This window comes from Neoarius graeffei, chromosome 11, assembly GCF_027579695.1.
Source record: "Neoarius graeffei isolate fNeoGra1 chromosome 11, fNeoGra1.pri, whole genome shotgun sequence".
Classification (NCBI taxonomy): Eukaryota; Metazoa; Chordata; class Actinopteri; order Siluriformes; family Ariidae; genus Neoarius; species Neoarius graeffei.
In genome coordinates, this window is record NC_083579.1 from 78,888,499 (window position 1) to 78,905,857 (window position 17,359).

The 17,359-nt window shown below is 40.1% G+C and overlaps 1 protein-coding gene across 1 annotated transcript in view; it reads left to right on the forward strand.

Moving 5' to 3' along the window:
* plekhd1 (pleckstrin homology domain containing, family D (with coiled-coil domains) member 1) overlaps nt 1-17,157 on the forward strand; it is a 41,586-nt gene extending 24,429 nt beyond the window's left edge. Inside the window, 7 exon segments of the mRNA XM_060933184.1 lie at nt 1,046-1,139; nt 1,867-2,060; nt 5,655-5,787; nt 10,365-10,509; nt 16,631-16,774; nt 17,004-17,116; nt 17,119-17,157. Coding sequence (XP_060789167.1) covers nt 1,046-1,139; nt 1,867-2,060; nt 5,655-5,787; nt 10,365-10,509; nt 16,631-16,774; nt 17,004-17,116; nt 17,119-17,157 — 862 coding nt within the window.
* The last annotated feature ends 202 nt before the right edge of the window (nt 17,158-17,359 follow it).

Below are 17,359 nucleotides of genomic sequence, written 5' to 3' on the forward strand. Positions count from 1 at the left end.
GCAAAGCATAAAATTATATCAGTACATGGCAGTTTTTCATCATAAGGTGTCAGGATACATTAATTGCCATTTAAATGAAATGTATGTAACGGGTCACAATGATTCAAAATAATGGCACCCAGGATGTAAACACAGGATGTTTACCTCGCCTGTGACGGAGTAAGCAGAGCGAGGTGTTGTAATCAGTGCGGTTTGTTTGTTTGTTTGTCTGTGAACAATCTAGCGTCTAGATGGTTGCACCAACTGACTTGACTTCAAATTTTCAGGTTAGGTGGGCAATGGTCCGTAGATTACCTGATTAAATTTGGGGGGTAATCGAGTCAAGGTCACCGGAAAGGTCAACCTTTCGGTCAAAATAACATATTTTCCATTATAACTCAAAAACGGCTGCTGATAGACAGATGTTTACTATTATGAGCATATAGGAACTCTCATATGGCCTTTCATTTGGCACCATGATCTTTGACCTTGAGTGACTCTGAAAAGTCAAACTCAAGGTCATGGATTTTCAGAGGGCTGTAACTTGAAAATGGTTGATGGTCGACAGATATTTACTGTTATCAACTTACAGTAAGTGCCATATGGGCTTTCATTTGGCACTATGATCTTTGACCTTGAGTGACCTTGAAAGGTCAAACTCAAGGTCATGGGTTTTCAAAGGGCTATAACTTTAAAATGGTTCATGATAGCCAGATATTTACCAGTATCAACTTATAGGAACTCCCATATGGGCTTTCAGTTGCCACCATGACCTTTGACTTTGAACGACTCTGAAATGTCAAACTCAAGGTCATGGATTTTCATAGGACTGTAACCTGACAGCTAATGACTGAGAAATGTTACCATTATCAGCATATAGGTATAAAATAAGTGCTGCTGGGCGAGGTTTGTTTTGCCTGGCAACACTTGTTAAATATGTTTGGAATAAGTGTGTCATGAAGATATATTTTGCCATGCATGAGAAGTGTGTACTTTCTGTATTAGTTTTTGGTAAGTGATGGCTCAGAAGTTTCGATGCTGCTGTAATGCTGTAGTGTGTTTTTAGGGATTTGGATGGAACAGCTCAGTCACTGAAAGGAGTCGAGTCTGAGAAAGAGGAGCTGAACGGTCTGACCACTCGACTACAACGGTCTCTTGAGGTACACAGCTTCCTGGAACTGCTTTAAAAATGATCAGACTTACTGATAACACTATAGTGTGTGTGTGTGTGTGTGTGTGTGTGTGTGTGTGTGTGTGTGTGTGTATTATTCTATCCACGTTCACTGGATATGAGCAATCGCTCGCTCTGATTGGCTACTCCACTACTAGGATATCAGCTCATATACTGTGAGTAAAGAAAAACAAAATGGCGGCACGTTTTGCTGAACCAACAGAGGACGAAATAAAAACTCTACTCAAAAACAAAACTACAAAAAATACAAAAAAAAGCAACAAAATATGGAATGAAAGTATTTGATGGCAAGAACATATCTTTTTTTTTTCTTTTTCAAGAATTATTATTATCGCATTTTTCACAAATTGCTCCTCTCATTTCGCCAGTTTGTTTACATTCTAAGCGGAAATGATTTTGTCGGACATTTTGTATAAAGTTTTTATTGATCGAATTTGCAAAAAAGAAAAATGCTGTGTTTCTCAAAATCCAGTGAATGTGGATAGAATAACTGAGTTATTCCACTCAATCTCATCATACATGGTTTATAGACAACACGGTGCTACGCGCCTCGTCGACTATCAGCTCATGTACGACTCGATTTCGTGGAATAACTGTTAAATCTGCATGTTTTAGGATTTCTTGAAGTAAGCACTAGGCTTAGCTTTCGTGCTGCAGTGATTGTTTGTTTAGGGATTGTTTTTGCGACTGCTCAGGAGCTGTCTAAGGAGAAGCAGCGTACTCTGGATCTGCTCCGAGAGAAAGGGATGGGTGAGGTTGATTCTAAGGACAAGGCTTCTGCTTCTGATCCAAAATACCCCAAACCAAAGGAGCAGCTACGGGGCAACCTGAGAAACATCGAGGAGCACATGACATGTCTACTCTGTGAAAAGAAGCAGGCAGAGGAGAGGTATAAAAATAAGAAGAAGAATAAAAAGCTTGAAACTGTTTTTTTTTTTTTCTTAGCACATCATGTGTTGGGCGGCACGGTGGTGTAGTGGTTAGCGCAGTCGCCTCACAGCAAGAAGGTCCTGGGTTCGAGCCCCGGGGCCGGCGAGGGCCTTTCTGTGTGGAGTTTGCATGTTCTCCCCGTGTCCGCGTGGGTTTCCTCCGGGTGCTCCGGTTTCCCCCACAGTCCAAAGACATGCAGGTTAGGTTAACTGGTGACTCTAAATTGAGCGTAGGTGTGAATGTGAGTGTGAATGGTTGTCTGTGTCTATGTGTCAGCCCTGTGATGACCTGGCGACTTGTCCAGGGTGTACCCCGCCTTTCGCCCGTAGTCAGCTGGGATAGGATCCAGCTTGCCTGCGACCCTGTAGAAGGATAAAGCGGCTAGAGATAATGAGATGAGATGAGACATCATGTGTTGTCTGTTTTATAAAATGCTATATGAAATATATTTTGAGGTGGCACGGTGGTGTAGTGGTTCGCACTGTTACCTCACAGCAAGAAGGTTCTGGGTTCGAGCCCCGTGGCCGGCGAGGGCCTTTCTGTGTGGAGTTTGCATGTTCTCCCTGTGTCTGTGTGGGTTTCCTCCGGGTGCTCCGGTTTCCTCCACAGTCCAAAGATATGCTTTTAGGTTAACTGGCTACTCTAAATTGTCCATAGATGTGAATGGTTGAGAGGAGCAAACCTCTATAATAATCCAGTAGAAGGCAACGGGAAACTACTACTGTAATTCTTCCCTTGCGCAGCCATCAGCCTCACTCTCTCGTCCTGACCTAACTGGGTCCAGGGGCAAGACAGAATCAAGACGGCTGGAGCTAGGTCGGGATGCAGTGGATGGCCAACAGTGTTCTACATGTTGCACTGTGACCTGATCGCACTCCACAAGCACTTTGCTGGGTCCGCCTTCCTGTCCGTTGAACCATCAGGTGGTGGTCTCCTCCGCGCAGTCTGCCGAGTCCAGTCTTCGGACGTAACCCTGACCAGGGGGGCGAAGGGTTGCGAGTGCTTGCTCAAGGCACCGCCCCAGGCTAGTGAAAGGAAGGAGACGCCTTACTACTCCATTGCATTGCATAGTGGTCAAGGACGGCACACGGCCACTGCCCTAAACAGAAGAGAATACAATAGAATATACTCTTAGGCCACAGTGACCTAATCAAATAAAATAGAATCCTGAAGCCTTATTTACATAAAATAATATAATATGTAAATGTACCGGTCAGGTTCATTGACAGAAAAAATGTGGTGTTCTTTTATCCATACATAAATAAAAACTGTTAGCATTTGCAGCTTGCTGTGGTCTCAGAAGAGTAAAGCACCTGATGTTCAGTGATCAGCAGGAACAGTAACTCCACTTCACCCAACTGTTTTAGTTCTCATCTCGCCCATCCATTCGCCTTCATATAATAACGAGTTTCAGGAAACGATGACAAAGTTTTAGTATATTAATTACTGTAATCAGAACTTATTTTACACACATCATACCATTTGCACCTAATTTGAACTTTACAAGTTGAATCTCATCTGTTTTCGTCTAATCTAATCTAATATTAGGCGGCACGGTGGTGTTGTGGTTAGCGCTGTCACCTCACAGCAAGAAGGTTCTGGGTTTGAGGCCTTTCTGTCTGGAGTTTGCATGTTCTCACAGTCCAAACAGGTTAGGTTAACTGGTGACTCTAAATTGAGCGTAGGTGTGAATGTGAGTGTGAATGGTTGTCTGTGTCTATGTGTCAGCCCTGTGATGACCTGGCGACTTGTCCAGGGTGTACCCCGCCTTTCGCCCGTAGTCAGCTGGGATAGGCTCCAGTTTGACCGTGACTCTGCACAGGATAAGCGGCTACGGATAATGGATGGATGGATGGATAATCTAATATTATCTTTTAGTATAGTATTTGAACAGATAACTTACTATATTGAAAAAATATCATCTGAAAATTTATCAGCTTTTTTCCCCCCAATGAATTCATGACTGAATAATTCAGTACAAAGTTTTAAAGTATGCTTTATCAAACTGCATGTTGAGGAATGAACCTCAGGAGCCTGACTCAGGGCTTTCCCAGCGTTCATGGAGCCTGGAGACAGCAAAGTGGAAATATCTATTGATATGCAAATGGATATTGTATTGACCAATGATCCCAACCAGCAGAGCACAGCAGTGAGGATCTAGACCGACTTGAGGCTATGACTTTCACGGCAGTAAAACCATTTTGTGTTGGTTAATTATGCTTTAGAAGGGTTTGTGCTGCCCTGCAATGTACCTCAGATACTTATAGCATTAGCCATGGCCTAATGGTTACAGAAGCAGCTTTGGGATCAAAAGGTTGCCAATTCAATTCCCTGGCACAGCAAGAATGGCTGAAGTGCCCTTGAGCAAGGCACCTAACCCCTAACTGCTCCCCAGGCTGCTCTGGGTATGTTGTACATCACTCTGGATAAGAGTGTCTGCTAAATGTTATTTGCATAATGGAGTTGAAAGTGTAAAACCGCAAGGTGGCCTAGTGGTTAGTGTGTCCGCCTCTTGATTGCGAGTTCTACTCGCAGTCAGGTCATACCATAGACCATCATTAAAATGGTACCTATTGCTGTCTGGCAAGGCACGCTGCAATACAGATGCGGGTGGGGAGTCAAACTCTTGTGGTTACCAGAGGACCCGCCCCCCACTGTAACCCTAGCTATGTAATAGGCGAGAGGCCGAGGGCTACAGAAACGGAGATCGGCGCCACCCAATTCGCCATATGGAGCGGGAAGGACTTTTGACTTTCGAGTCTAAAGTGTGACTTGAAATCGGGACTTTGCTGAAGGAAAAAGTCCTTATCTTCTTAACATCTGTTATCCTCCATCATACTTTTCCTTTTGTATTCTTGGTACTTTTGGACTACTCCTTCACTGCCTTATCTTTTTCTCTTTATATATTTTGCTCCTGTAACAATGTAAATTTCCCCTTGTGGGATAATAAAAGGCAATCTTATCTTATCTTACCTCAGTTACTGACACTGGAGACTCCTTCCATAAATGTTATTAACATCTTGATACAGAAATCTTCCCCACATCAACAATTCCAGCATTTGTCTTTGTTAAATAACAGCAAATGTTTAATATGAGACTTGGATTAGATGGAGCATTGGCCGTACAAATCCCTCAGAAATTGCTGTTACTATAGAAACAATGGTATGTTTGTTCAAGCTCATTAATATAAGCCTATAATTTGATTGCAGTCAGGACTGCTGTTTGAGAAAATAAACCAACACCTTGTGACCAATTAGATTTGAGAATTCATCAGCATGAAAAGATGATAAACGTTTAGTGCATCATTTGCATCTAAAACTGTGCCCTGTTCTAGATTTCCGACAAAAGTGCATTATGGAAAACTGTCGTATTTTCTCGCTCATGTTTGCAGGAACGATGACAACAGGAGTGAACGAAACACCTTTAATAATGTGTTATATACAGTAATGAATAGTGTGCAGTGTGCATCCCAGGAGGGCCATGTTATTGAATGAAAACAACATGGTGTGTGTGTGTGTGCTGAGTGAGAGCTGCTCCGTGTCGCCCCCTGCAGGTTGAGAGAGAATGAGCAGCGAGCTCATGTGCTGCAGGAGGAGAAAGAGTTTTACTCAACTCAGGCTCAAGCGCTTCAGCAGTCCCTCAGTCAGCTAACAGCTGATAAACAGCAGGCTGAAGCTGAGCTCAAGGTGAGCGAGTGAGAGGGACATTTACCAATAACTGCTTTATCTTTCTATATTACACCTTGAGGCACAAATCAGAGCAGTGAGAAAGCACTCTGGCTGTGGAGCAGTAATATAGGTGGGATACAGGTGTGAGGAGTAGGACGTTACTCGTCTTGAATCCAGTAACCAAAACACTTCATATAGAGAAAACTATTGGAACATTTTGTGGCAAAATTAGCACCAGGGAAATCATTGGTATGGAATTGAGATGTATGCAAGCGTCCTGTTTCCACACATTTGCTTTTTGTTCTGATGGCACATATTTGCTTCAAATAATAATAATAAATTATAAGAATAAGAATAAAACATCTTAACAGGGTATTGGTACAGCTGAGGAGAAAAGGTTGCATCACCCATCGTCTCTGTGAATATACAGTCTGTATATCCAGCAATGGAAAATTTTGTTTGTGAATGTGTCAGTATAATAAAAAGAAAATTACACTGATTGAAGATTGAGGTGGTCTATCAGCTAGCGTGATACTGTACAAGTCGAAGATGAGTAGCTGAATAGAATACAGTGGTGCTTGAAAGTTTGTGAACCCTTTAAAATTTTCTATATTTCTGCATAAATATGACCTAAAACATGATCAGATTTTCACACAAGTCCTAAAAGTAGATAAAGAGAACCCAGTTAAACAAATGAGACAAAAATATTATACTTGGTCATTTATTTATTGAGGAAAATGATCCAATATTACATATCTGTGAGTGGCAAAAGCATGTGAACCTTTGCTTTCAGTATCTGGTGTGACCCCCTTGTGCAGCAATAACTGCAACTAAACGTTTGTGGTAACTGTTGATCAGTCCTGCACACCGGCTTGGAGGAATTTTAGCCCGTTCCTCCGTACAGAACAGCTTCAACTCTGGGATGTTGGTGGGTTTCCTCACATGAACTGCTCGCTTCAGGTCCTTCCACAACATTTCCTTTGGATTAAAGTCAGGACTTTGACTTGGCCATTCCAAAACATTAACTTTATTCTTCTTTAACCATTCTTTGGTAGAACGACTTGTGTGCTTAGGGTCAGTCAGTGCGTTTACATGCACATCGAGAAAATCGAATTTCTGCCATAGCTCGACTGAAATCGAAGTTCTAAATGCCATGGAAACACCTTAGCTCGGCTGAAATCGAACCGAACTGGATTTCTCGTAATCGAGCTACGCGACCTAGATTATGCAATTGTAGCCGAGCTACTTAGTGCATGTAAACCCTATCGAGCTACGTAGTCGAGCTACTTACTTCAGCACTGCCCCTTCCAGAAGTGACGAGTGATGAGACCACAAGCGGGAAACACAACAGCCTCGGTCGGCATGACAACAGTAGTAGTCTCGAGCAGCAGAAGAGGTCAGGAGGAACAACATCTCTCGATGTTGCTGTCCTCGTCGTCGTTCTTCTTGTGAACACGGAACTGATAACTTTGTTTATACTCTTGAATAGCTCTTCTTCATGACAACAACCGGAAGTGTACCAACACGATGGGGCGTGTAGCGCCACCTGTGGCTCGGGTGCACAATGTACCTCACACAATAGCTCGAGTTCCTTGTGTACATGTAGGATTGGATTTCTCTGGCACCCCTGCTGGGACCCTTAGCTCGATTACCGACAGTAGCTTGATTTGGATGTGCATGTAAACGCACTGACTGTCTTGCTGCATGACCCACCTTCTCTTGAGATTCAGTTCATGGACAGATGTCCTGACATTTCCCTTTAGAATTTGCTGGTATAATTCAGAATTCATTGTTCCATCAATGATGGCAAGCCATCCTGGCCCAGATGCAGCAAAACAGGCCCAAACCATGATACTACCACCACCATGTTTCACAGATGGGATAAGGTTCTTATGCTGGAATGCAGTGTTTTCATTTCTCCAAACATAACACTTCTCATTTAAACCAAAAAGTTCTATTTTGGTCTCATCCATCCACAAAACATTTTTCCAATAGCTTTCTGGCTTGTCCACGTGATCTTTAGCAAACTGCAGACGAGCAGCAATGTTCTTTTTGGAGAGCAGTGGCTTTCTCCTTGCAACCCTGCCATGCACACCATTGTTGTTCAGTGTTCTCCTGATGGTGGACTCATGAACATTAACATTAGCCAATGTGAGAGAGGCCTTCAGATGCTTAGAAGTTACCCTGGGGTCCTTTGTGACCTCGCCGACTATTACACGCCTTGCTCTTGGAGTGATCTTTGTTGGTCGACCACTCCTGGGGAGGGTAACAATGGTCTTGAATTTCCCCCATTTGTACACAACCTGTCTGACTGTGGATTGGTGGAGTCCAAACTCTTTAGAGATGGTTTTGTAACCTTTTCCAGCCTGATGAGCATCAACAACGCTTTTTCTGAGTTCCTCAGAAATCTCCTTTGTTTGTGCCATGATACACTTCCACAAACATGTGTTGTGAAGATCAGACTTTGATAGATCCCTGTTCTTTAAATAAAACAGGGTGCCCACTCACACCTGATTGTCATCCCATTGACTGAAAACACCTGACTCTAATTTCACCTTCAAATTAACTGCTAATCCTAGAGGTTCACATACTTTTGCCACTCACACATATGTAATATTGGATCATTTTCCTCAATAAATAAATGACCAAGTATAATATTTTTGTCTCATTTGTTTAACTGGGTTCTCTTTATCTACTTTTAGGACTTGCGTGAAAATCTGATGATGTTTTAGGTCATATTTATGCAGAAATATAGAAAATTCTAAAGGGTTCACAGACTTTCAAGCACCACTGTATATCTGATGTACTATGAAAAAAGTCAGCCAATATTATTATTATTATTATTATTATTATACATACACATTCCTTTCGGGTGTTCAACGCGTCTTTCTCTTTCAAAATTCTCTCAAAATCTTCCGTATTTAACGAAGCAAACCTGGCGGCCATGTTCGTTTACAAATTGTCCCAGTCGCTCACTAGTGCAGAAGTTTTATGTCTCTGATGTGTGACATCATGTTGTCTTGACAACCATGCAATATCGTAAACCGTATTCAACGCTCATTCTCCATTGGGTAGAGTGATGTAATACATGTAAGATAAGCGATATGCTAACAATATTGCATGCTATCGAACCAAATGAATGAAACCTGCTAGAAGGGAATAGAACACGTTTTTATTCCATGGAAAAAGTGTCTTGTATGAATAATAATTCCCGATGTTTCACTCTGATGACGTCATGCCCAGTGTTTTCCCACTGACTTGTCAAAATGGCGAACCGGTTCAAAATTAAAATTCTTTTGATTAACTTGCATTTTTTTTTTGTGGACGTGTCCATATAATATAAAATGGTGCAAGTACAGGAAGTTTATCTTCTCATGTTGAAAATATTTTCACTCGTTCGCTTCGCTCCCTCCTGAATATGTTCACCACTTGAAGATCAATGTTTTATATCTTCATGCAACTGTGTAATATCCTCTATAAATGTATACAGTCCCAGTCAGAAGTTTTGACACCCCTGCTCATTCATAGGTGTTTCTGTATTTTGTATTTTCTGCATTGTAGAACAATGCAGAAGTCATCAAAGCTATAAAATAACATCTGGAACATGTATGGAATTATGTAGTCAACAAAAAAGTGTGTTTTGTTTGATATTTTAGATTCTTCAAAGTATCCAGCGTTTACCCTGATGATGCTTCACACACAATTGGCCTTATCTTAACCAGCTTCATGAACGAGTCACCTGGAATGCTTTTCAATTAACAGCTGTATCTCATCAAAAGTTAATTAGTGGACGAGTTTCTTGCCTTCTTAATGCGTTTGAGATCAAATAATAAAAATACAGTAAATAGCTCTGTTCAACACAACTGTAGTAATCCATACAGTATTATGTCAAGAACTGAACAACGAAGTAAAGAGAAACGACATCTGTCATTACTGTAAGACATGAAGAAGGGTCTTTTAATTACTAAAAATAAAGAAGACAATTGAATTAGAAGGTGTGTCCCAAGTTTTGACTGGTACTGTAATTATTAATGTTCTGTTATATTTTTACTATTATTATTATCGTCATCATCGTTGTTGTTGTTTCGCCGTTACTCCACATCTGACATATGTCCAGCGTATAACTTGTGATAATTGGTGAATGCCACTGATACCTGACACATTTAAAGCCTTGTTGGTATGAATTTAATTTCTTCATTTTGTGCAGAATTTTGCACAAACACATGATATTTACTCAGCCAGTCAATCCCCTGTGCATTATACTCGACTGCAGAAAATAAAATCACCGTGGTTCCATGCAATGTGAGCGATGGCATTCATGTGTCCTTCTCACAACCTAATCTGCTATTAAATTTCATAGAATCTCTCTTCTCTCTCTTCGTCTCCACTCTCTGCACATATATCCAATATCATTAAGTTACTCCTGAGTGATAAAAAAAAAATCAATTGTTCATCTCCACACTCCACTGCATCGTCCTCCTTCTCTCCAGTGAAACATCGCTCATCCATACCATCTCTATTCCACAAATCTTCTCTCGGGTCTATATATTTATGTCATGTAAGTAATGTATCCGTGTCGGGGCGGGGGTGTCCAGGCTGAGATGGAGTCCAGGGCAGAGTTAGAACGCAGGCTGAAGATGGCCGAGGAGGCCCTGAAGAACCTCGAACAGGGTCTGAACTGTTTGGAACGCAGCCGAGAGAGAGACGAGAGGATGATAGGAGATGTCAGCCACCTCCGCAGTGAGTGAACTCAAAACCACATGTTAATATTTATAGTCCGACTGTTTCTAGATACTGTACATGGTATATTCAGGAGCTTAGGGCCACCGAGCCACTAGGGGGCCCCATAAGAATGCATGATTCATTCTATACATTCTGTACATTTGCTTTGCACCCTAAAGATTCAGAAACATCCCTTTTTTATCTTTCTGGTTATCAGATCTCTTTCAGAATGACTGACTCGATCCCATTTATTGCTTCATTACATACTGTTTTATCGCAGTGCTGTTGATTCCCAAATCTGATCGGTTTGAAGGTTGTAGATTAATTTTCTTTTGCACTTCTTCAGGTCATGCCATGATCAGAATTTAGTATAAATATGCAGGTGATTGATTAAAAAAAAATCACATGTGCTGATTGATCAAGAAACTTGGACCATTTCTCGATAATCACCTCAAGCGACTCAGCAAAATGGCGGCTGATCGCTTCGTCACCGTAAGTGAGTAAGAATTACAGATGATGAAAGAAAATGCTGTTCCTAAAAGCACGAAAGATGCTATGAAGTTTGGTCTAAAACTATTCAAAGGGAAGGTGGGAGTGGGATTTATTTTACTGATTTCAAAACAAAGGATTTTATGTGACTCGGCGTAGATCAGTGACGCAAGTCTCCGTGTGCCGTTGTTACATTTGTATGACACTTTTGAAGTTTGAATTAATTTTTTTTATCCGATTTTTTAAAAATAATCACCTGTGTATTTATACTAAAACGATTATCCGGTAAATGAAGTTAAAGGGGAACAGAAGGCAATATATAGAGTAAATATAACAATAAAACACACATTAACGAACCTTATTCAAGACTTACAAAAGTTTTTTGTTCTAAGGTTGGAAAGTTATAGTGTTTTGAAAGTAGCTCGAGCAAACTATTTCCGCAGTTTGAACAGCCCGCCATGATATTAATTTTATCCAATCAGAATGCACGTTCATTTTCTCTGCATAACACTCATGACGTATGTATGTGCCCAGTTGTGTTGGCTCATTGAGGTTGGGAATAGCACGTGTGAAATACCTGTTTCTGCCTCTTGCGACGATTTCGCAAGTCCACGGGTGGCGCCTATCTCATTGCAGCAAATAAATTCTGCTGGACTCGTGAGCAACTCCACGTTACATTTTCCGCACGAGCACCACGCCGTGTCACCTGCACGCAGACGCTCTGCCCCACGCTCGCCATGCCCATGGTCAGCATCAGTCTCATCCTCGCCGTCATCCGAGCTTTCTTCTCTTATTTCATCACCGGAGTCGAGAGTACCTCTCCTAGGTTCAAACTGGTACCCTTCTAAGCCATAGCCTGCTTGCAGTGTGTCTTGCAGGATCTCTTCGTATGATTCGACAGAGCTGTCGCTTTCACTTGATGCGCCCGATGCCGTGATTACACGCTTATCTCCTCTATTTCGGAGAGTTCCGCTAGTGCAGTGGGTAGCGCTGACGTCACGGTCTTTTAAAAATGGCGACTCTTGTGCGGTTTAGCGTATAAAGTATTATATTTACAATTACCAAGATATTTCGTTGTTTTCTAGTATATAAATTTGATAGAATACTTAAGAATACGTTACTTTGTCACATCAGCAACTGTATATATTATATTTGGTACCCCTTTAAATAATCAACTTTGAGAAGCTAAAAGACCTTTTTTCACATCTGGCTACATCACATTACCCCAGTGTTGATTATTGTCCTATAACCGTATGCCTTTGTTGTGCTGAATTCCTGACTTTATCCGACTGAATACAAGGCAAGGCAAGGCAAGTTTATTTATATAGCACATTTCATACACAATGGCAGTTCAATGTGCTTTACAGAAGCAAAAACAAAAACAGTAAACAATAGAGAAATAAAATTACATAAAATAATTTTATTTTTAATCTAAAACAATTAATTAAAAGAATTAAAAGAAAATAATAAGAATTAAACAACAGTAGAAATAAAATAATAAAATGCCAAAAAGAAAAAAGGAGAAAAATAAAATAATAAAACAGAATAAAATTAAAGTAAATTTAAAACATGCAGAGAAAGTAAAGATTATGAAAAATGTAAAAATATTAATTATTTAACAGAAAGCATCTGAGAACAGCTTGGTCTTTAGTCTAGATTTGAAGCTGCCAACAGCAGGAGCATTTTTAATGTCCTCTGGCAGTTGGTTCCATAGCTGCACTGCATAGTAGCTAAAAGCTGCTTCACCACACTTTGTTTTAACAACTGGTTTTACCAGTAAATGTTGCTGCTGCGATCTGGTAGATCTGATTGGGTTAGGCCGCTGCAACATATCAGAGAGGTAATTGGGCCCTGTACCATTTAGAGATTTGTACACCAGCAGCAATGCTTTAAAGTCAATTCTGTAGCTTACTGGAAGCCAGTGAAGGGACCTTAGAATTGGGGTAATGTGCTCTGTTCAACAAAGAGGGAAATAGAACCAGGCAGGAAAATGCTAAGTATCCAAGTATCAACACGTGAAATTTATACCATCACATTCAGTTCAAATAAACAGTTCTGTGTCCGTTTCTGGTTCTCACAGTTTGTATACGAGCAGGAAACATCAACAAAGTTCCTGTGATTACATCGAATAGAGCGGCAGCTACAATTATTGACACCTTAATGATCTTTTGGCCATTGCAGAAGTAGAAAAGACTTTCAATATGTAAATTGTACATGAATAGTTATTCAAACTTCCACTGGAAAAATGAGTTGATTCCCGATTACTTAGCGCATCAGATCCCGTGACAGCGTTCCACAATTATCGACACCTTTGCCCACAATTATCGACACTGTCCCACGTTTATCAACATCCAGATGATTATTTATTTTTAAATAATCAGTATGTAGTATTAAGTTGACAAAACATAGTTTTTATTTAAAATTTGTTTTCCATAGACTTATATTTAGTACAAAATATATTTTATATAAATATATCGGTGTCTGTGTTTTATGTAAATGAGGAAGTAATTCTAATGTTTGTAAACAAATGAACTGATAATGTTTAACCTGCGTCAGAAAATCTTTCTGTTCCACTTTCTAAGTATTTTCATAGATCGTATTTTGTTAATCATTCATTGTTGTTTGTATTAATTTCTAGTTTTGTAGTTTACCAATAAATCAAGCAATGCTCTAATTTGTTGCAATTAGATGCAGATTGGTGAAGCTGCAGTATTTTCAAACAAGTGATTTTTTTAAAATTGAGATTTTAAATTTACATCTAAAAATATAAAATGTCAACTGCTATTGTAATATGTGGTAGATATTTACAACAAACTGCAGAAAAAAATCTGAACGGAATAGAAAAATCTGAATATTTTGCACATTTAATTTTTCATATGCTCGGAATTTAATTCTGGTCTAATAATATTTATTGCAATCGAATTCCAAATACTCTATAAACATTCCATTCTGTTATGAATCAGAAAAAAAATTATTATAAATCACAGCAGTTTTATTTTTTTTTAAAGTACTTCATCTACTTCAACAATGTTACACAAAGATCGATCCATAACAGTTGTAAATCTCCCTTAATCCCACAGGGTGTCGATAATGGTGGACACCGGTGAAAGCGATCACTATTATCGACACCTCATGTGATTCTCAAACGCATGTTTAGATCCAAAATGGCGACTGTCAAATGAAAGAGTCAGAAACAAAGTAGGTTTTGACGAGGAGATCATGAAATATCGGTGAATTTGATCAGTAAAAACATGTCCATGATCTTCCCACCATGCTCACCTGCGATGATAACGTCCGGGCTTTCCGAAAAATTGCTGATCGTGCTTTAAAAATTCCATCTCAGGTAACGAGCTGCGTCATCAGACAACAGGATCAAAGGGCGGGGTGGGGTGTCTTCCGTTTGATTAATTAACCAATAATAACTGTTGGAACTGAAACTCACCTTTGTAAAATAGTTTTTTATTGGTAAATCTGAAAAGGCGTCGATAATTATGAACTGTTGATAATTGTAGCTGCCGCTCTACCACTCCTGCGTTCAACAGTTCTTATTTTTAAAGCTCTTCTCATCTAAACAGAAGTGGACAATTAACAAGCCCATTGAGCAAGTGAAAGGTCAACTGTTTCAGCAGTCACATGATGTGTTTTCCTGGAAACCCATTTAACTCAAAATGATCACAAGCCATTTATGAAACATTTTTGAAATGTTGACAGAAAAGCAGAAAGTTTTTGGCTGTGAGTTGTCGTGTTACTTTGTCATGTAAAGATGGTATTTAAGTCTGGGTGTGTCTTCATTTTTTTTAAACAAACCTATCAAATGAAAAGTTTTCTTTTGTGAAAGTCACCTCTGCCAAAGAGCTTATGTTTTCGATGTGGTTTATTTGTCTGTCTGTAAACAGGATTGTGTAAAATCTATCCATCCGATTTCCGTGGAACTTGGTGGACGGGTGTAGCATGGGCCAAGGAAGAACCAGTTAAATTTTGGAGCTGATCCGGCTCACAAGGCGGAGCCACAAATTTATTTTCATTTTCTCCAGCGTTGCATTTGGCCTTGGCAGAAGTCTGCGCACAGAAATGCTATACGTCTTAAAATCCAGTAGATGGCAGTAAAGTTCAATGGTGAAAAACTAAAAACGTAACCAGTGTAGGAATATGATGCCTTCATATCGCAATCCACATTCACAGGTACCAGTAATGTTCTCAGTAATTTATGGAATAAAACAAAAATGTTCATGTTCCTTAAACACGTACCTATAAATCATAAAACCAGAGAAACTGATAATTTTGCAATGATCTCTTAAATTTTTCTTCCTAGTTTTCTGATCCCATGTCCATATAGTAAATATCACATACATACATGTTATCAATTGACTCGCCTCATCTCTTACAAGTATCACCAAGCTGTGAGCAGCATCAGGGCTTGGAGTGTTTTGTTTCCTGTGTTTTGTTCAAAATGCAGTGCTGTGAACTCGATCTACTTTCAAAACGGTAAGAAAGCACTTGTTCATGAATTGTCTTAGAAGCGTTATTTAGTACTAATGAGCACTTTTTGTTTCACAAGTTTAGTGTAAAGACTCTAAAATAAAAAAGTAAATTAATAAAAAATTAAAGCGAATAGCAGAAGTTTGACCAATTACACTTTTAACTTTTACTCTTAGTTTTCATGAAGGAGCTGATTTATTCCCACATGGGACTTTTGTAAGTGAAAACCGAGCGGATCGCTCAAAAGATTCCAACGTTGTCTTCGTTGCCTTCTCGAGTTTTGTTGAATGGCTGGAATTCTTGGCGTAAATATCTGCCAAAAAGCTTAAAAAAACCTTACAAAACCTTTCATTTGACCTTTCAGAAGGCCAAACAAAAGCTGTGATAATCAAAAGGTCAATTTTCTTAAAATAAACACCACTTACTTGATATCGAATCAGCAGCCTTGGCGAACCACGAAGTGAATTTCGTTTATCTTTTTATCTGCCAATTATCTTCAGATAGTACAAAGTTATAACGAGGTTTCTCTTATTTCGTTTCTGGTTCTGATTGGTTCCGAAGTTTATCAAGAAGCAGAACGGGTAATCGAACTTGATCAGGATAACGAAGTTACGAAGTTTCGCTGTTGTTACACTCATTCTTACATTCTTACAACACGATGACATCACAGCTTCACCACTCGTTCTTGTGTACCTTTGATAACGCCAGATCAACTGTTCGTATCATGAGATCATGATTCACCATTCTGGTGATTGTAATACTTATGCGTATGCGCACGCGCGATTGTTCCACTCATTCTTACATTCTTACAACATCATGACATAGTGGCTCCGCCTCCATGAGGCCGTAGCCACAAAAAAAAAACCTGATGAATAAAATAAACTGTGGATAAAAAGCCTGGATATATGAGTTGCTTGTCCTGCGGAGCTGGGTGTGTGATTTGCCACCCCTTATAAACCACAGAGAAATTTCAAAACTTGAATCCCGTTTTGTTCAGTAGCAGGTGACGATGCATTTAATCTTAAAAAAATATGTCACCGAGGAAAGATGAAGATTAAAGTTTCACCCCATAAGTGAATTTCTGAAAATTTGACCTTTTCTTTGCTGTTGAATGCATTTGCAATCCAAGTCATGCCCCCCCACACACACACATTCTCTCTCTTTCTTTCAGAATTCTTTGAGGAGTGTATCTGTACTGCAGAGATCGAGGCCAAGCTGCCTGCCATCATGAAGAACTCTGTGTATCTGCATAAAGCTGCTGCTCGCCGAATTAAAAGCTGTCGCATCCAGAGACATGCTTCCAGGCAACACTGGCGTGAGTGTTTCTGTTTCATCCACTCACACACACACACAGCACGCACACGATGGCATCGTCGTGTCACTGTAACATGTAATATCTAAAAGGATATTTTATACTGACCTGCAATTGCATTCTCTATCATTAGCTTTATGAGCGGTATCTCATGGTGCACTTTTTAATTATTTGTATCCATTGGTCTTACGCACACTTTTTCTCATCCTCCATTTCTTCCTGTGAAACGCAGGGAAACACTCACAGTCTTTTACAGGACCACATGGTGAGACTTCCAGCATGGAGGACCTGAAAGAGAGCACTCGACGTCTGACCTCGGACATCTGCTTTAGACAGCACAACAAAGCCCACAAGGGCGTCAGCCGACAGGGCACAGTGCAGTCTGAGGACTGAGATCAGTGTGAGGTATCGACACTAACCTGGTCTGATCACTGATCAAGGAGGAAAGGTTTTGACAAATTGTATGAATGTCTAGGGAAGTTAGTGTTGGGAGAAGAGTTGGGGATTGGATCTTATCTTTCTTTGTGCACTGATAGGTTCCACTTCTGGGTTGATCAACACACAGAACATCTTCATAAAACCACTTCC